The following is a 20218-nucleotide window of genomic DNA, read 5'->3' on the forward strand; positions in this document are numbered from 1 at the left end:
GTGATAGAAGAATGAGTTAACTGTGGGAATGTTGACACTGCTTGCCATTTGAGACCGGATATGCAGCCAGAGGAGCTTATCGACAGAAATGAGGAAAGTAGTTGTGACAATAAAAGGATGATCCAGTGGAAGTGATGCTGGCAGAAACTTCCAGAAAAAGTCAAGCAACTCTCAGCAATTTTGTGTCATTGAAAGGGCAAAGGATAAAATGTTGGAAGCTGATTCAAACCTAGAAAGAGGTGTGACACTTCACTAAGGCGAACTGAAAAGATGCTTGCTGTGTATCATGAGTTATATGAGTAAAGACCTTCACAAGCACTGTTCAGGCTACTCTTGGTGATTTATTTATTTACAAAGAAGATTAAACACTTCGATTCTCAAGTTTTTTGTTTTTTTTTAATAAACTTATTTATTTTAGGCTGTGTTGGGTCTGTTGCTGCGCGCGGGCTTCTCATTGCGGTGGCTTCCCTTGTTGCAGATCACGGGCTCTAGGTGCGCAGGCTTCAGTAGTTGTGGCGCACAGTTGCTCCGCGGCATGTGGGATCTTCCCAGACCAGGGATCGAACCCGTGTCCCCTGCATTGGCAGGCGGATTCATAACCATTGCGCCACCAAGGAAGCCCCAATTCTGAAGTTTCTAATGTTTTAACTTATAGTGTACTAAATAAATATTCATTTTGTTTTAATTTTTTTTATTATTCTATACATTTATAGCCCACATTTTTTCATTTTAAAGGTCAAGGAACAATCATAATTGTTCCCATTGCTGTGCATGAGTTCACACTATTCTGCCTGTGTTTACTATTTGGCCCATCATAAAAAAAAAATTTACTGAGCTTCGCTCTAGAGAAAACAGATGGGGGGAGGAGAAGGACCATTTCATGAGTGGCTCCAAGCTTGTGAGGTGATCCAGGGCTTTCTTATTAGTATACAGTGAGGCAAGAAGTTGGTGTTCTTCAGTTTATAGCACCCACGGGAGTAAAAAGTGTATCAAGGGACTTCCCTGGTGGAGCGGTGGTTAAGCATCCCCCTGCCAATTCAGGGGACACGGGTTTGATCCTGGTCTGGGAAGATCCCACATGCTCCGGAGCAACTAAGCCTGTACACCACAACTACTGAACCTGCGCTCTAGAGCCCGCGAGCCACGGCTACTGAAGCCCGCGCACCTTGGAGCCCGAGTTCCGCAACAAGAGAAGCCACCGCAATGAGAAGCGCGCACACTGCAACGAAGAGTAGTCCGCGCTCGCCGCAACTACAGAGTGCCTGCATGCAGCAATGAAGACCCAACGCAGCCAAAAATAAATAAATAAATAAAAATAAATTTTAAAAAGCTCAAGCAACTTTAGAACCAGAGAAACCTGTTTTCTATGACAAAGACCAGTCTGTCGGGCAATTTTGTAATAGCCGATGTTCAAAATGCCTGCCAGGGTTTTGTAATATAGGTTCATATGTCAGATATTGTGTGATTTTAACCATTTTTAATACTTTCCAAGAGAATGTTACTGTTTCCTAAAGTCAGGAATTCCATGTTTCCATATTCTGAAGCAAGGGTATCCAAATTTGGTGCCCTTCAGCTTTTCCCTGCTTTTCTTATTCTGTTTTGAAAACGTATAGAACGTATTTAATTTTGCACTAGCATTTGTGAGCACAGAAATAGAACTTGAAACATATTTTTCATGATTGTTTTCCAAAACTGTTCTGAGACCAGTATATCATTTTGTCATCTCTTAATAAGAACAGTTATTTATTGAGGAATAACTTCCTGAAAATTGTCCAACCGATTCCCCTCCGCCTTGGCCAGTTCTTTGGTATGGTGCTATCTATGACCCTGTCATTGAGTGTCGCCATAAACAGGCCTAGCAGAGGGCCTGGCCTTGGTGAGCCCTCCAGTTGTGATGAAGCCTTGAGGAATGTTTTGGCTTTTAGGCAACTTCAGTTTCATGTTTCTCCCACTGCCCGTCACTATAGTGGTTTTTTTCTTTCTTTCCATCCAAGGGGTCGTTTTGTTTATGCCTGCGCTCTCTGATCAGACCAATTTGAATTCATATACAGCTCTGCTGCTTGCTTAGCTTAACCTACTCAAAGCCTCAGTGTTCTGCTTTGTAAAGGGCAGGGGTGGGGGTGTTACTGCATGAGTCACAGTTTTATTGTGACTATTAGAAATCGTGCATAGAATGTGCCTGGCATCAAGCTTAGTGAAGGCAGTGAAACGGGGTGTCAAGAAATAAGTCATGCTCTGCATTTTGGTTTATTTTGATTTTAAGCTGGGTCTACTGAAGTATAGTATTTTGACTTTTTTGAAGTTTTTTTGTTTTTTTTTTTGGCGGTGTGCGGGCCTCTCACTGTTGTGGCCTCTCCCGTTGCGGAGCACAGGCTTCTGTCACACAGGCTCAGCGGCCATGGCTCACGGGCCCAGCCTCTCCGTGGCATATGGGATCTTCCCGGACCGGGGCACGAACTCGTGTCCTCTGCATCGGCAGGCGGACTCTCAACCACTGCGCCACCAGGGACGCCCGCTGGCTTCTCTTTGTTGTGGAGCACGGGCTCTAGCCGCCTGGGCTTCAGTAGTTGTGGCACGTGGGCTCAGTAGTTGTGGCTCGTGGGCTCTAGAGCGCAGGCTCAGTAGTTGTGGTGCACAGGCTTAGTTGCTCCGTGACATGTGGGATCTTCCCAGACCAGGGCTCGAACCCACGTCCCCTGCATTGGCAGGTAGATCCTTAACCACTGCGCCACCAGGGAAGTCCCAGCTCTGCCCTTTCAGTGCTAAGCTCCCCTTGGCCCAGTGAGATGGGAACATATCCAGATGGGTCCTGCAGTCTATTTTTTTGCCTTTGAAAGTCCTTTTTCTATACTGGATGTCTGTGTGTTTGATAATGGAGGCAGGGACAAATTAACACACAACTGAAATTCAGTTCAGTCTGGTGGCTTTGTCGTTAGATGATGCCTTCCTATACAAAGAAGGAATCACTAGGTAAGCCTGATGGCAACACTTCAGAAACAGTTCACAGAGGAACTGTGCTGCAACTTAAGGCTCTGGTTCTCCTCTTGGGGCTCTGGAAAGCTGTGGGCCTTCTCCTACAGGTCTGTGCATGTTCTGTCTTGCCAGAATTGCCCTGCCAAGCTAACTGGTCTCTGGTTGGTTGTATTTTAGATTTTTGCCGAGTTTCGAAGAGTGTGGGAAAATGCCGGGCCTCCATCCCTAGGTGGTGGTACAATGTCACTGATGGATCCTGCCAGCAGTTTGTGTATGGAGGCTGTGGAGGGAATGACAATAACTACATGACCAAGGAGGAGTGTCTTGCAAAGTGTGCTGGTGTCACAGGTAAGACAGTTCTGTTGGGGAAGTTTTATTATCTAGAGACACTTTATTAATTGGGACATAGCTGCCTTTTGCTCTTTGCCAGTTCTTCACTGCTGAAACTGGGAGATGTTTTTAAAAGCAGAAGAAACAGGCACAGTGTGAAGGTCGCCCACACGGTGGTTTCACAGCGGTACCCTCCCTCCTCTTCCCAGAAAGGGGAGAGTAGGCCGCAGACTGAAGCCAGGGGAGGGGTGACATGACTGCGTCTTCTCCCCAACTTCCCTTCTCCCACTACTGAGAGCAGGTCCCACGCCAGGCCTGGTATGAGCAGAGTCCTCCAGGTCTACTCAGACGGGCTGCCCCCCTTGCTTCCTGGGCATTTGGGTTATTTTTACCTTTGGGACAAATGACTTGAGGAGCTCACCCAGCCAGCCAAGTTATGAATCAAGTTAAAACTAGAACATACTTCTGGAACCCATCCTTCTCTCAGCTTTCGTGAGGGATTCTGTGGAATCAAGATACTGTTGACCCTGAGAGCGTCCCAGTGTAAATAAAAACGTAAAGCCCCACAACAGTGTGCACTGGCTCTGAACGGAGCCTCGAGGGACTCCTTGAGACCTGATGGCAGTGCGATATTGGCCCTCTGGGGCCTGATCCTTCCTAGGTGTTGCAGAGAGCCGCTGATTGGGCCAGCCAAACTGTCAAAGATTTTCATTGGCGATTTCCTTAACATTGTTACGGGACTTCTTGCATCCTCTCCCGACAGCTTGGTGTCAATGTTTGGACTCTGGATTATGATTCTGTGTCAGGATGTGCTGGTGCCCTCAGTGCTCACCGCACTGGCTGTAATCTCTCTTGGCTTTGAACTCTGCATTCAGAAATCAGATAAGCTTATTAAAGTTGTGTGTAAAGAGAGGAAGACAACAGTGGTCTTGGCTGTGAAGTGAGGTTTAAAACATAATGCGCAGACACACAAGCCCAGCAGTGACTGAGTGCCTTGAGGAACACTTTATTGACCTTTGTGTGCCCAGTGCCCGGCAGGCGCTCAACAAGTGTTTGGAGAGCCGAGGTGGCTGGTATTAGTTTTGGATTGTACAGATGAGTTCCTCACTTTTGGGGCGGGGGTGGGGGGGCAACTGGCAACCTTACCAGATGGTGATGGAGAAAAATACCATTTATTGTATGCGGTTTTCCGCTATCAGCTGTGGTCCAATCAGGAGTTGACAGTAGTAAATGTACATTCCGTTCTGGTTACTCCTTGGTTTCTCAGGGGGAAAGTTAAGTTTTAAGAACACAAGCAGTGGACAGTGGGCATTAAGGCGGCATGTCTCTGTAAGGAGCCACAGGGTGTAGTGTTTTGCTGGGAGAAGGCAGACAGCTATCTTCCTAGAGGTCAAGCCAGAGTCTGGCCCCAGCCTTGAGGTCCCGGAAAGCTCATTTGCTGGCACCCGAGCGTGGCTGCACTACACAGCTCCTGAGGCGTTCTCTTTGGCAACATATTTTCTCCCAGGCAGGCAAGCTCTGTGCGGAGCCAAATGATAATGAGAATGCCAGTTTATTAATTAATTATAATGAGAACCAGAACCACCAAAGGGACCAGACACTTCTGTCCCTGTGCCTGCACCCTTAGTGTGTGTAGGCAAACCTCTCAGCGACATTCCCAGAACATTGCTTGATGAGGGGAGAGGCAGAACTGGGGGAGCTGTTTTGTGATGGGAACGTGTAATGGCATCAGGTTAGGCCAGCCCCACGCCTCTGCACAGGGGAGGGTTCCTCCCTCCTGGACCCTGCCAGCGCTCCCTTTTTTGCATTTCCACCCACCCTCTTAGCTTTGTGTGTGTGCAAGATAAAATATACATAACATGGGCTTCCCTGGTTGTGCAGTGGTTGAGAGTCCACCTGCTGATGCAGGGGACACGGGTTCGTGCCCCAGTCCGGGAAGATCCCACATGCCACGGAGCGGCTGGGCCCGTGAGCCATGGCCGCTGAGCCTGCACGTACAGAGCTTGTGCTCCGCAACGGGAGAGGCCACAACAGTGAGAGGCCCACGTACCACGAAAAAAAAAAAAAAGATATATATATATACATAACATAAAATTTAGCATTTAACCATTTTTTAGTGCACAGTTTAGTAGCATGAAGTACATTCACAGTGCTGAGCACACCCTTCACTTTTTAAAAAATATTTGTTTATTTATTTATTTGGTTGTGCCGGGTCTTCGTTGCAGCACGTGGGCTCCTTAGTTGCAACAGGCAGGCTTTTTAGTTGCGGCAGGTGGGCTTCGTAGTTGCGGCACCCGGGGCTCCTTAGTTGTGGCCTGCGAATTCTTAGTTGCAGCATGCATGTGGGATCTAGTTCCCTGACCAGGGATTGAACCCAGGCCCCCTGCATTGGGAGTGCGTAGTCATTTTTTTTAATGCACCTGTATCTTTTTTTTAAAATAAATTTATTTATTTATTTACTTATTTATTTATTTTTGGCTGCATTGGGTCTTCATTGCTGCACGGGCTTTCTCTAGCTGTGTCGAGCGGGGGCTACTCTTCATTGCAGTGCACGGGCTTCTCATTGCGGTGGCTTCTCTCTGTTGCGGAGCACGGGCTCTAGGCACATGGGCTTCAGTAGTTGTGGCACACGGGCTCAGTAGTTGTGCCTCACGGGCTCTAGAGTGCAGGCTCAGTAATTGTGGTGCACGGGCTTAGTTGCTCCGTGGCATGTGGGATGTTCCCGGACCAGGGCTCGAACCTGTGTCCCCTGCCTTGGCAGGCGGGTTCTTAACCACTGGGGAGCACATAGTCTTATCCACTGCGCCAGCAGGGAAGTCCCACGGCCTTCACTTTTTTAATTCATTGGGAGTTAATACAGTTCAACAGGTTATTTGGCCCTGGAAGCCATTCTGTCTTTTTATAATGTCATTTGACACGTCTTTGCTCTGATTCCCAGCTGGTTGATCTTAAAATTTAACCCACAAGGGCAGTCTTGGTTCCTTATTTTCCAAGTTCTGGCAGGTTTGTGGTCCAGCATGTGCACTGAAGGGCCCACATAAAGGAGAAATGGGAGTCGCTGTGAGAGGCACACAGGCCCAAGCCTCCTCAGGGATACAGCTTGTTTTGTTTCACCAGGCAATCTTGGAGGTACACTTTGTCACTGTGCTCTTTCTTTGTCCTCTTGTAGTAAACACCATCCATGATCTGTCCAGGAATGGAGCAGATTCCTCTGTCCCAAGTGGTAGGTTCTTAAAAAGACCCCGGATGGAATGAGGGCCATGCAGATGGCTAATGTGAAAGGACATTTGTAATTTGGGCATTGTACAAGGGCTTCCACCTCCTGGTTCTGTTTACTCACAACTGGCGAACAGGGGCTCTGCCTGGGCTGCCAGCTTCCGGCTCCTGGCCAGCATCCTTCCGCTGGGGAGTTCAGCAGCCAAGAGGGCTGAGGGATTCTACAGTGCTTCCTGGCTGACCTCAGCTTCCTCCTGGGGGATAAGGGATTGTGGCTACTGCTGCATGTGGCTCAGACCCCTTCCCCCGCTTTGGGCTGGCTTCCAGTCCCCTGGCCTCAGCCTTCGTGCTGTCTTCACTGCCCTATCCCACCTCCTTGCTTGCTGTATCTCCTTTGCTCCGTGTCGTCCTTGCTGTCCGTCTCCCTCCCTGTGCTAAGAGTCCTCTGTCTTCTGCCACCCCTGCCTCCATCCCCACTGCAGTCCTTGACCTGGAGCTTTGTGTTAGCTTGCTTTGTAGTGCTGACAGCAGCTGCCCCATTCCTCCTTTATGCTTAAAGGCCTCTGCATCAGGAGCCGGGGGTGAGTGGTTCAGATGCACTGGGAAGTCCAGTCCAGCTTTCCCAAAGGCCAGTCCCCAGGCAGTGGGTTCTTCCGGGCGAGACCTGCTGTGGAGGGAGGGAGTCCGCCCCTACCCCATTTGAGGATGGCCCCCAGTCAGCCACTGGCCACACACTGGTTGCAGTCTTGATTCTGGTCCTTTGACTCTGACCTCAGCACCCACATGAGAGTGAGCATTTGTTAGTTCAGTGGATTTGCAGAATGCTGAGAGTTAGGTTAAAGTCACTTTCCCGTTTTGCTAGGCTAGGAATCCTGTGACTGTCCTGACCATTGCTTTGCCTGGGTTCATTGCTTATTCCCAGGCTGGCCTCTGCAAGGTCATCCAGAGCCATGGGGCACCGGCATCATAACTCTGGTTTCTGTCCTGTTTCAGAAGAAAATTCCCCCAAGAGAATAAGGGACCCTCCTCCCTGTGTCAGAGAGTGGACACCTCTGGTCTTCCTCATCACCCCAGAAACTGTGGCTGGGATTACTTTCCATAGTAACCCCTGAGGTGACAGGCAGGCTTCCCCATCCAGCATTCATTCTGTGTGTGCCGTAGAGCCCATTAGGACTGGGAGGTGATGGAGCAAAGCTGCCCACAGAGGGGGGCTCCACTCCCTTCCAGGTGCCAGAGTGTCTACGCCCCCTCGGTGGGCCCCTTTAGACTCAGCCCCAGCTAGGCGACGTGTCCTGTGTCCATTCCAGCCTCCCTGACACGGATGTTTGTGTTTCAGTTCCCAGAAGGCAGGATTCTGATGACCTGTCCAGTGATATTTTCAACTATGAAGGTATACCTTTTAAAAAAACATGTTTTCTTACTTAATTGGGAATTGAGACACACTTGAGGATTTCCATGAAGGGTATTGTAGAGCAGGGCTTCCCGACCTTTCCCAGGTGTTAGGACTCATGAGAATGCCCTGGGGCAGCAGGAAGCAGGATGTGCCACAGCAGGCCCTCCGCCTCCCACCAGCTGCGCGCTGTGGGCGGGATACTGTAGCTCTGCCTCAGAGTCCCTGACTATGAAATGAGGGGCCTAGTCGAGACCTCTCTGAAGGTTCAGAGACCGAGTTAACACATGTAGAGCCTACAACAGTGACTGACATAGAATAACCTCCATAACAGTGTAGTCTGGCCATAAAGAGAAAGATACCTGAAAATGTGGGCCAGAATGGCCACGTCTGTAATGGCCAAGTTTCTTTTAACAGAGAGGTTTTCCCCATTGGCTGGCAGCCATATGACTGCTTGGGAGCATTGTAGCTCCATTCACCTCTCCTGGGCCCTGCTAATTGTATCCCTTGGGCTGTCTCACTCCCAGAGCACTGCACTGCCAAGGCCATCACTGGGCCTTGCCGCGCATCCTTCCCACGCTGGTACTTTAATGCCGAGAAGAACTCTTGTGATAACTTCATCTACGGCGGATGCCGGGGCAATAAAAACAGCTACCTCTCCAAGGAGGAGTGCATGCAGCGCTGCTTCGGTGAGTCTGCCTGACTCCTAAATCCAAGAAACAACCGTGGGCAGATGAACCCTCCTGAGAGGACACCAGTCCCTTTCCTCATCCCTAAAATGAAGGCCTTGCAAATGCTGTCATTTGGACTCTGCCCTTAGTCTTCTCTGGCTCCCTGGTGGGGAAAGGGGTGGGCTTTGGCCCCAGCTATTGGGCGCACGTGTCCTAGGTCCCTACTGGGGTGGCAAGGTCTCAGAACCCTCAGAGGAGCTGGAAGAAGTCGTTCAGAAAGAGCGTGAAGGCCCAGGGCTGAGGGGGATCCTCAGGTGGCTGCAGCTGTGAGGGGAGGAGGGCTGAAAGCTGACCTCAGGGTTGTGTGTTTTCTTCCAGGCAAGCAGTTGTATCCTGCCCTGCCCCGCACTAAAGGTAAACGGCCCCTTGCCCCCCTCCACCTGCCTGCCTTGACTAAGCTCAGCTGTGTTTTCTGCAGGCTCGTGTCGTCTCGGACACATCATCCTTCACTGTAAACATCGTTTTGTTAGAAAGTCGTGTTTCTGCACGAGAATGGCCAGGCAGCTTGGAACATGTGGTGGATGTTTGTCCCATTGTACAGTGTACATAAACGGGTTAGGAGTGAGGCCGTCTCTGCCTAGGCAGCCTCGGGGTGACTGGGGGACACCTCCTAGTTTTAGGTGTGTGGGATCTGCTGCACTCAGGCCTGGGACTAACTCCAGATTTTGAGGGGGAACTTTACTGCCATGGGGTGTAGAGAGTTGGTCATGGGTGATAACAAAGGAGGGTGGAAAGCCCTTGCCATGTGTGGGTGGAGCATGGCCCCAGCCAGTGCTGTTGTTCCCAAGCAGTCTGGTCTGACAAGGAGGCTAGGCCTCCTCTAGCTTTTGTTTCTGATTCTGAGCCTGAATCATGGATGGTAGTGTTTGCACAAAAGACCTGCCACACTGGTTTGGCCTCTTTCCACCTGTTTCCCTGTTAAGGAGTCCAGGCCTGGCCTGTGTGTCTGCTCTGCTTTAGAAGAGAAATGAAGCTGGAACCTGGTTTGCCAGGCATAGGGATCTGGAGGGTTGGAGATGGAGAGTGAATTGACCCTGTCCAATTCTGCATCCAAGTGGGGAGAGGGAGCTGGGTAGCTGCCATAGGAGGCCACATTCCTTAGGTGGAGCCCCACCTGAAGAAAAAGCATCTTAACTGACCAGTGGGACTGCAGTGGGGCAACCACTATTAAATCTACCTGGGCAGTTGAGAGCATGAGGATCCCCTCCCGGCCCTGCTCCGAATATACCCGTGCCTCTGCCCTTCCGTCATTCCACAGGCAGCCACCCCGGCCAACTGCAGGGCCACATCTCTCTCTGTGGCTGGTTGGGGGTGGTGGTGTTTGCACACACACACCAGAGATGTGTGCTTTTCCTGTGCAGATTGACCCAGAGAGGTGGCAGGGTAGTACAGAGTTGAAGTGGGGATTTTTTGTTCAAAAAGGAGGAACACGAGTAGCCACTCTGTCTATGTGCACATGGCATAGCACCTCCTTTTCTCAGGAACCTACTTCTCAGGACTGTAGGGACTCTCCTTGAGGACTTCTGTCAAGCAGTGTCTGTTCTCCAGAGCCTTCTGGGTTGGGGTGGGGGGACGTCTGGCCCAAGGGCTGCTGGTCCTCCTCCCAAACCCACGTGGACACTCTGGCTATGGCCCGCCTCGTCCTGCTGGTTCTGAGGCCTCTCTCTCATCCACAGTGGTGGTCCTGGCAGGGCTGTTCGTGATGGTCCTGTTCCTCTTGCTGGGAGCCTCCGTGGCCTGCCTGATCAGGGTGGCGCGGAGGAACCAGGAGTGCACCCTCCATACTGTCTGGAGCTCTGGGGACGACAAGGAGCACCTGGTCAAGAACACTTACGTCCTGTGAATGCCCTGTCGCCAAGGGGCTGCCCTCCTGAGCTCCCTGTTAATGAAGAGAATCTGCGAAGGGAGGAAAGACAAGTGTCGAACACGTGTGTGCTTTTTCAAATAGAGTGATTTGTCTGTATTTGTGCGATCATTAGGGCTTTTGGCCTGGTTGTTAATCCAGAAGGTAAGAGGGCTGCTCCCTGGTCTCCCAGGATGGGTTTGCTTTGGAAATTCTCTTAATGAAGGGCTGTGCACGTTGCAGATGTTCTAGCCCTAGATCGGAGTGGGTTCCTCTTCGATTTATTTCTTTGCTCCAGGTATAGTTTTCTTAGCTTATGTTGAATCCTATTGCCTCCTTTCCCATCACAAAAGTGATGTTTTAATAGTTTCCTTGGTTTGTTTTCTGTTTTTTTTTTAAAGTAAGCAGAAACATAAGTTTTTTAAATTAGGATTCTGAAAGGAAGAAAGTAAAAGGTACAAGTTTAATAAAAAGGGCCTTCCCTTTTAAAATAAATTTCAGTATGTGCTTTCTTTCTTTGTGGGAATGCTAATTTAAACTCTACCAAAGTTACGACAGGACACTACATGAGATGTCCCATTCCAGAAACAGACTTCTTAAAAATATAGCATCTTTCAGGGCTTCCCTGGTGGCGCAGTGGTTGGGAGTCCGCCTGCCGATGCAGGGGACACGGGTTCGTGCCCCGGTCCGGGAAGATCCCACATGCCGCGTAGCGGCTGGGCCCTTGAGCCATGGCCGCTGAGCATGCGCGTCCGGAGCCTGTGCTCCGCAACGGGAGAGGCCACAACAGTGAGAGGCCTGCGTATCGCAAAACAAACAAACAAAAAAAGCATCTTTCAGATCTTCTTGAATGAAATACATCTTATATTCCAACTGAGTGCCCATAAAGTTTCACCAAACAACACTTAGCCTTACCACCTGTGGTAAGCTCTGATATTTTCTTACTCTATTTCACTTTTTAAAAATTTCAGTCTTAGGGACTTCCCTGGTGGCGCAGTGGTTAAGAATCTGCCTGCCAATGCAGGGGACACAGGTTTGTTGATCCCGGGTCCGGGAAGATCCCACATACCGTGGAGCAACTAAGCCCATGTGCCACAATTACTGAGCTTGCGCTCTAGAGCCCGTGAGCTACAACTACCGAAGCCTGCATGCCTAGAGCCTGTGCTCCGCAACAAGAGAAGCCACCGCAACAAGAAGTCCACGCACCGCAACGAAGAGTAGCCCCTGCTCAGCGCAACTAGAGGAAGCCTGCATGCAGCAATGAAGACCCAACACAGCCAAAATAAAATAAATAAATAATTAATTAAAAACAAAAAGGGAAAAAATCTTTAAAAAAAATTTCGGTCATGCCACACTTTTTTTTTTTTAATGACCCACTTTGGCATCCATGATTTTTGTTTTTTAATTTATTTACAAATAAATTGGAACAAAAAGACAATAAGCCCTCCTTTCCTTGACCCTTCGTAGAAATCCATTCAGGCCAAAAGGCCACATTCTATGCAGACATACCTGCTTTTATTGCACTTCCCAGATACTGCAGGGGTGTTTTTGGTTTTTGGAGTTTTTTTTTTTTTTACAAATTGAAGGTTTGTGGCAACCCTGCATTGTCAGATGATGGCTAGCATTTAAAGTATTTTTTTTTTTAAAGAAGATGTTGGGGGTAGGAGTTTATTAATTAATTTATTTTTGCTGTGTTGGGTCTTCGTTTCTGTGCGAGGGCTTTCTCTAGTTGTGGCAAGTGGGGGCCACTCTTCATCGCGGTGCGTGGGCCTCTCACTATCGCGGCCTCTCTTGTTGCGGAGCACAGGCTCCGGACACGCAGGCTCAGTAGCTGTGGCTCACGGGCCTAGTTGCTCCGCAGCATGTGGGATCCTCCCAGACCAGGGCTCGAACCCATGTTCCCCGCATTAGCAGGCAGATTCTCAACCACTGCGCCACCAGGGAAGCCCTAAAGTATTTTTAAATTAAGGTATATACATTGTTTTTTTAGACACAATGCGATTGCACACTTAATAGACTATAGTGTAAACATAACTGTTATATGCACCGGGAAATCAAAAAATTCATGTGACTTGCTTTATTGTGATATTTGCTTTGTTGTGGTAGTCTGGAACTGAACACACAATATCTTGGAGGGATGACTGTACATTGGGGGAAAGGCTTGTGTCCATTAGGGCTTAGAAATCTGTTCCACAAGCAACTGGGTAAATACCTCATCCAATTCCCCCCAGCCTCTCTGGTCCATGGTAGACGTTGCTCATGGATTCTGGCATTCTCCCTGCCAAGTCTTCCAGGCAACCTGGTGTTCCAGGCCCTCACTGTGGTTGACTCAGAGTTGGTGAACAGGTGCCATATCCCAGACAAATTGGGAACCCCGCCCCCGTTCCCCCTGCGCCCCACCTCCCCAGTGCTCCGCAAGAGCCTGTGGTCCAGGGAAAGAGGGCCTAGACGTTGGGAAGAGCCTCTCCGCCCACCACCCCCTCCAGGTGTGCAACAGCAGGCAGGTCACTTAACTCCTTTGAACCTCCGGTTTCCTCACCTGTAAGATGGGTGGATGTGAGGACCACATGAGATCATAGATGTCAGGTTGTCCACGGGAAGTGGTGGCCACCTCTGCCCACCTACCTGTGTCCTCGTTCCTCCTTAGTAGTTGGTGGTTCTTCCCTACACCCACGCTGCCACCCCACGAGCAACTCTCAGGTCCACTCATGTATCCCTTTGGATTCAGGAACCTCAGACCCACTGATGCCTCTGGCCTTTCTCTACCTGCTTGAACAAGAGTTGTCTCTCCTTCATGTGAAGGAAAAAAGTAGTGTGTTTGGATTTTAAAAGAAACTGTCAGCAATCACTTCACTTTTTGTTGTTGTATTTTTTTGCCGTGCCATGTGGCATGTGGGATATTAGTTCCCTGACCAGGGATCGAATTTGCACCCCTGTATTGGAAGCGCAGAGTCTTAACCACTGGACCTCCAGGAAAGTCTGGGAATCACTTTTAAATAATTCTACTGCCGTAGGAAGATCATGAAGTGAATTCTCCTAACACCATCAAGGCCAGTCGAGTTTTCACAGGTTTTTCATAGTGTACCTTTATATGATTTTGATGCAGAAGTTACCTCTGTGACTCACTACTGCCAGAATTTGTCCTGTTCTGTCTTGTGGTTTGGGAGGCCCCGTGGCTCCACTTGCTCCTGGCAGATTGACAGCATGGGGCCTTGCGGCGCTCTTTGTCTGCCAGTGGTGTCGGTCTCCCTTCTGTACTTTTCCGGGTTATGATGCTGCTGTTCCAGTCTGGTCAGCCACCTCCTGCCACGCCACTATGGCCCTTGAAACTACACTGCCATGTTTCCCACTTTCTAGACCATTTAAAGGCTGACGTTGGTCCTCTTTTCGTTGCAAAAGCTGCCTAACAATAGGCCAGTAGCCAAGGTGTTCAATGGACATTTCATGGCCTTTGTCATCCTCAGACTGCTAGCATCATTCAGAGGTGGAAAGGGCTTCTAAAAAATCAACTCAACAAGGATCTCTACCTCTTCCTGGTCCATACACTTTTATAAGGTAGTTTGGTCACTGAATGTGTTTGTCACCAGAAAGGATTTATCTCTATCTCCTGGGTAAAGATCAGGTCAAAGGGGTTGGGAGTTATATAGACTATTTCAAAAATTTGGAATTCTATCCTCATCATTTCTGTGTATGGTGCATCTTTCTTCCCCCTAACAGCAAGCCCAGGTTCACCTGGTTGGTGCACCCTCTGGGTGGCAGCTGACCAAAGGGGGCCTCAGGAATTAATTCTGGTTCAGCCTCTGAGATTCTTTCTTGGATGACTAGTCCCAGGTCATGAAAACAATGACCACTTGGTCATTGGGTGCCCTGCCTGCCACGTCTCCCTACAGTGGCCCACATGGTCTCTGTACATTGTAAGAATGCTTGTTCCATTTACATCTGACCTTTCCAAACAAAAGGTCTGGGTGTGAGTAGGTGATGATAGAAGAGGTAAAGCTATACCTTCTGGGATGGGAGTCACACTGATTTCTTCGGAGGGAGAATAACAACCTGGCACCTGGCAAGGGAACACCTCAGACCCCAGGAGGTGGGGGGGGAAGGAGGGGTGTAACCAGTGCTCTTTCTGCCCTCTAGACCCAACACTGCAGCCTGCCAATCCATCACCTGGTCCGCCTGAGCCCTGCATCAGGCAATGTGACACATAGACGCACCCAATCCTGAACCATTCTGCTATACCCAATGCCATCAGCAGCAACGCCTGAATGTGGGCCCCACCCGTAGACGTTTACAAACACATGGTCCTGCTCAGCTTTGTTCTAATCTGGCTGTTAACAAAAGCACACACTTCTGATGCCAAGCAGCTCCGCGCTATGCCATGTATGGAAGTTGAGGCTGCAGCTACTCATGGCACTGCCCATGTGGCTTAGCCAAACCAGTGCAGTGGTGTTCCAAGTCAAGTTTAATAACAAATCCTGAACTGGAATGCCTTGTGCCCAGTACTCTGTGTGTTTGCATGTGGGAAAGAATGAGTCACAATGTCTCTCCATTGGGCATGAGGGCCTGCTCTGGGGCCTTGTAATTATTGGCAGTGACACCAAAGATCAACAGGTCAGTCTGAACTCCCTTGTGGGGTTTCTAATGGATAAGAGACTGGCCTTTGATTACATCCTGGCCGTCTGAAATAAGCCCTGCATGGTCACAGCTTGATGAGTCCAGGACACTGGATGGCAGGTTGGCCTCATCAACAGGAGTCACTGCTACTTGGAGCCGTGCTGACAGTAATTAAATGCCATATGAGACAAACTGAATTTGGTCCCAGCCCAGTCAAGATAATCAGATCAGCTAATGGAATGGCATATGCATGTGAAAATTCATCAGAAGCCAAGAGAGGTGCATTGTTTGGAAATACAGCCCTCCATGGGGGTCTCCTGCTTCTATGTGTCTTGCTGGGTGTGCCAAGAATGCACAACCCTGACAGCTTTTTACCTGGGCCATGCTCCAGGTTCGGTCTGCAGTGAGAACACCTTGAGGGATGAGGTGAGGTAATGGCTCCCTCTAGGACAAAGAGCAGGCTTGCCTCCTGTCTGCTATAAAGTGGTGTGTACCCCACGCTCAGCGTCTCTCTATTGTAATGCAACCAGTCACCGCATATGCAGCGTCCATCTGGACCTCCGCTTTGCCCCCATGGGGCAAGGGAGGCCAACACACAGGTTGATGCTTATGCTGCTGCTGTAACAAAGCCTTTTGTCTCTGACCCAGGAATCTCAAGGCTCCTGCCAGCATTTTGGAAACCGTTACAAGGCTAATTTTAATTTATTAGCTTGTAAATAGAATAAAATCAAGTCCCAGACACAACAGTCAGCGGGGTGAGGCCAAGCTTGGGTTTCCCTAGCTGGGCTGTCAGCCCCTTGGCACCTCCTGAAGGAGGCTCTGCTGAGATTTTCTGATTATTAGTATTCCAGAACATCCAGGGCCAGTGCAGCATTTCAGTCTTATGGGAAAAGAAACTGAGTCCCTGCATACTGTGTGCTTAAGGTCATCCATCTCCTGGGTTGTGGTTAGGTTCAAAGAAAACATTCCAGAACAGGGATTATGATGTTTGTAGGACTGGGGCACTCTGGCCATGTAAGCTTCAGGCGAAGCCAGGCCTTCAGCAGTTTCTATTCCAACTAGCTACGTCAGTCCACAGACGTGCAGGAGCACTGGACCCCCATGGAGGACTGTCTCTTCCAGCACTTTGCTCCTTGGTCCTATACCCCTAACGTTGGCATCCAGAACTCTCTTCCTAAACTGCAGCGACTAAGTAAAAACTTCAGGGTTGGAGTGACTCTCTGAAGCGTGTCTGCTCCAGCGTGAAATGCTGGAGAAAAGGTAAGCTGATCTTAGCAGTGAATGACATGGGGATTGCAGGCCAGTAGGGAACACGAGTCTCTTTTTCCTACAAAGGAGAAGGCATTGCTTATACCCATAGGACCAAGTCATTTTAGGCAGAAATAATGAGGAAACAAGCAGGGGAGGGCAGTGCCATTAGATACCAGGAGCAGGCGGGGCCTGGGGAGGACAGGCATAAGCTACTGTCTCTGCTTCCGTTAGCCATGGAAGATGAGAAGCGAATGGCAGGGAACTCACTTTTAAAGAGCAGATGGACATGGCCTTGTCTTCGGAGGGCCCTTGTCTCACCTACGTTTTTCATCCAAGTATTTCTGTCCACCTTCTCAGCTTTAATCTCGCCTCCATTTGTAAACCTTCCAGAGTAGGGGAGTAAGGGAGGGACACTTGCTGCCACCGACAGGCAGTGGTGATGGGCTCCCGTGTCCCATTGCCCTTCTTCCTTTCAGTAATAGAAGTCCCCGGGTTTTAGTGGGTATGTGGCTGCCCAGCTAGAAACTCGCTGTTTCCCTGTCTCCCTTGCAGCTGGATGTGACCAGGTGTCTAAATCCAGACTGAAGGGATGTGTGCTGCCTCCAGGTCGGGTCCTTAAAAGGAAGTGGTGTGCCCTCCACTTGCCCTTTTCCTTCCTGAGAGCCCGATGGTGGGGGCCAGGCTCCCCACAGGCCCAGGGGCGACAGCCTGGAGGACTGCAGAGCTCCCAGACAGAGGGAGCCCGGTCCCTGGGTGATCTTGCAGAGTCACCCACTCACCTGCTGTGGACTCCCTCCAGCTCAGGTTTTCGTGGGAGAGAAGAGTGAAGCTCTCTTGTTAAGCCTCTGTCTTCAGAGTCTCTGAAAGCTGCCACATCCTAAATATAATATAGGAGCGAACAGCTGGGGATCTGAAGGACCAGGCCGAGGTCTCCCTGGACCCATTCACTCACTGACCCCACCATTTTATTTAGCACAGCGGTGAAGAGCTACTACTTCCTCTTGAGTCTGGAAGGTCTCACACTGCTGTCCCACAACCTACTAGCCCAGTGTCCTACTGTACCTTTTAGGGCTCACCTACATATAACATGGGGATCCTGTTGCCAGTTTCATAAGGAATCATGAGACTGTGTTTGTGAATCATAATAAAAACTAACATTTATCAAATATCTATTTACCTTGTCCCAGGCATGCTCTGTGCAAAACCATTTACCTTATGAGGTTAAGTTCCATTTGACAGAGGAGGACAATGAGGGCCAGACTGACTAACTTAATGGTCCACAGAACAGTAAGGGGTGGAGCAAGAATTCACCTGTAAGCAGACTGACCTCCAGAACCCAAACTCGTAGCCACTCTAAGCTTGCTCTAACCTGCCGTTACCACACTGCCTGACATCACGTAACCTAATTCACCAAATGATAGGGAACACCAACTCTGAGTCACACCCTTCCAGGCGCTGAGCAAAGCAACGAAGCTCCCACACTCCTGAATTTATGTTCTGCCGGGAGAGACAGGCACTTCCTCTCATATCCTGCACACGGTTGTCGGCAAAGCCACAATCACTGTTCACCTCCTCTTCTCACTCAGAGTAAAGACCAAAGGTCTTTGATTTACAAGACATTCCACCACCCACCCGAACCATCCCTCCTCTTCTACCTCTCTCCCTCCAGCTCTTCAGATACACAGGTACATTCCTGCCTCAGGGCCTTTGCACTTGCTACTCCCTCTGCCTAGATATGCCCCCATGTGCTTGCATGACTTGTTTTCTCACCTTCAGATCTGTACTCAGAAAAGACTTCAGTGAGGTTTCCCTGGTAACTCTATCTGAAATCCAGCGTCTCCCAAACATACTACATAGTTATTCCTTGGTCCCCGTTCTTGCTGTATTCCTCTTCTTAACATATATTACTTAAAGAAAAAATAGAGTTCATTGAGTTACGAGTTACATAAAACCCATTTCAAATATACAATTCAGTGATTTTTAATAATTTTACCAGGCGGAGCAACTATCACCATAAATCTGTTTTAGAACACTTTCATCCCCTTCCCCCCAGTAAGATCCCTCATGGCCATTTACAGCTAATCGCCATTCCCACACTCAGCTCCCAGCAACCACTAATCTACTTTGTCTCTCTAATTGCCTTTTCTGAATACTTCATATGAATGATAACATACAATATACAGTCTCTTGTGTCTGGCTTCTTTCACCCAGCAAAATGTTTTTGAGGTTTATGAAGCTGTAGCATATGTCAGGAGTTCAGTCCTTTTTATTGCTGAATAATATTCCATCGTATGGATAGATATATCACATTTTGTATATCTATTCACCAACTGATGGACAGTTTTGTTTCCAGCTTTTTCTAACATACTCTACATTTTGCCTTGTTCCCCGCACTAGAATGTCAATTCCATGGGGCTGGAATTTTTGCTGGTTTTGTTCAGCTCTGTGTCCCCAGAACTTGAACTGTCCCGGACACATAGTAGGTACTCAATAAATATATGCTGAAGGAACACGTGAGAAGAAAGATAACCTCAGAGAGTGGTAAGCAAGGGCTATCTATGCTGGCCACGAAGCAGGGGAAAGGGGATGGAGTGACGAGGCTCCGTGGAGCCAGCAGTCAGGGCAGCCTCCTCTAAGGAATGGACTTTGGAGCAGAGGCCTGAATGCACAAGGCTGAAAGCTACACGCTCGTCATCGTCCGCAGGCCTCAGCTACCTGCTCCTGCCTAAATGCCAGCCTTGCCTGCCACTCCTGCAGGTCCAGGCAGCCAACTTGGCAGCAGGGCTGGGCTGGAGAGGGACTCGCAAGGACTCCTAGCCTCACAGCCACCGGAACAGATGACACAGGCCCCAACTCCTCCCTGGGCCTAACCTGGGCCCTGCGCAGTGTGGGGAGGGAAGGCTGGGCTCGCCTGGCTGCCCCTTCTGCTGAGTGACCCCCAGGGTGAGACAAAGGGGCCAGGCACAGCCTTGGACTTGAGCTACACTGCCTCGGTTCGAATCTCAGCTCTAGCCTGTTCACAAGGGGCTAATTTTGTCCCTTGTCATCTTAACTGGTCCCTCGGTTTTCTCATCTGTAAAATAGGGATAGCAACCATAGCTACCTTTTACTTAAAAGCCAAACATTGTTTTATAAGCACTTACTCCTTGTAACTGTGTGCAGGCATGGTTGTGGGAAACTAATCCATTTGATTCTTACAACAGCTCCATATGGTAGCTGTTCTTTACAGATGAGGAAACTGAGGCCCAGAGAGGGGGAGTAACTTTCCCCAGATCACTCTGCTACTAAGTAATACAGATGGGCTTCCAAGCAGCAGACTGGTTCCAAGTGCATGCTCTTCACCCCTTCAGACACTGCTCCCAACCAAGCCAAAGGCATTGCTATAGTGAGTTAATGTATCTGAAGCCCTTGCAACAGCGCCCCAGCATGTAGTAAGTACACAAGGAGTGTCAGTATGATCACAGAGGGCACGGGGAGGCACCCTCCCTCTCATTTCTTCAAAAGCAAGGATCTGACCCTTTTAGGGGAAGCTGGTAACAGCTCTAGCCCCTCAAATCTGCAACTGCCCACACATTCCTCCCCCAGCCCCACCCACCGCCCACTTGCCAAGGCTCACTGGGTGGGTGGTGGTGCGGGGGAGACATAAGTTAACTGTCCACCCTCCCCATTTCCCAGAGGACCAGCTGGGCGGTGCCGGGGAGGGGCTCTGAGTCAGGGCTAAGGACTCTGAACAAAGGTCTCGGGTAGGGCTCCTCAAAACTTCCGGGACCGGCCCACTGCCTCTCCTCAAATTCCGTCCCCTGCCTCTGGCCCGGCAGACGTACCTTCTCTCACTACCATAGAGGTTGACCTGTCAGCAGGTGCGCTGCTGGG

General features: G+C 49.6%; 1 protein-coding gene across 1 annotated transcript in view; it reads left to right on the top strand.

The window, feature by feature from the left end:
• LOC307066851 (kunitz-type protease inhibitor 2-like) overlaps window positions 1–10966 on the top strand; it is a gene marked incomplete at its 5' end in the record, with an annotated part of 41882 nt that extends 30916 nt beyond the window's left edge. The window contains 6 exons of the mRNA XM_079724076.1: window positions 3151–3321; window positions 6473–6526; window positions 7856–7909; window positions 8437–8598; window positions 8959–8994; window positions 10317–10966. Coding sequence (XP_079580202.1) covers window positions 3151–3321; window positions 6473–6526; window positions 7856–7909; window positions 8437–8598; window positions 8959–8994; window positions 10317–10483 — 644 coding nt within the window. The 3' untranslated portion in view covers window positions 10484–10966. The remainder of the gene's footprint in view (window positions 1–3150; window positions 3322–6472; window positions 6527–7855; window positions 7910–8436; window positions 8599–8958; window positions 8995–10316) is intronic.
• Between the last annotated feature and the right edge of the window lie 9252 nt (window positions 10967–20218).

This window comes from Hyperoodon ampullatus, assembly GCF_949752795.1.
Source record: "Hyperoodon ampullatus genome assembly, chromosome: 18".
NCBI classification, from domain to species: Eukaryota; Metazoa; Chordata; class Mammalia; order Artiodactyla; family Ziphiidae; genus Hyperoodon; species Hyperoodon ampullatus.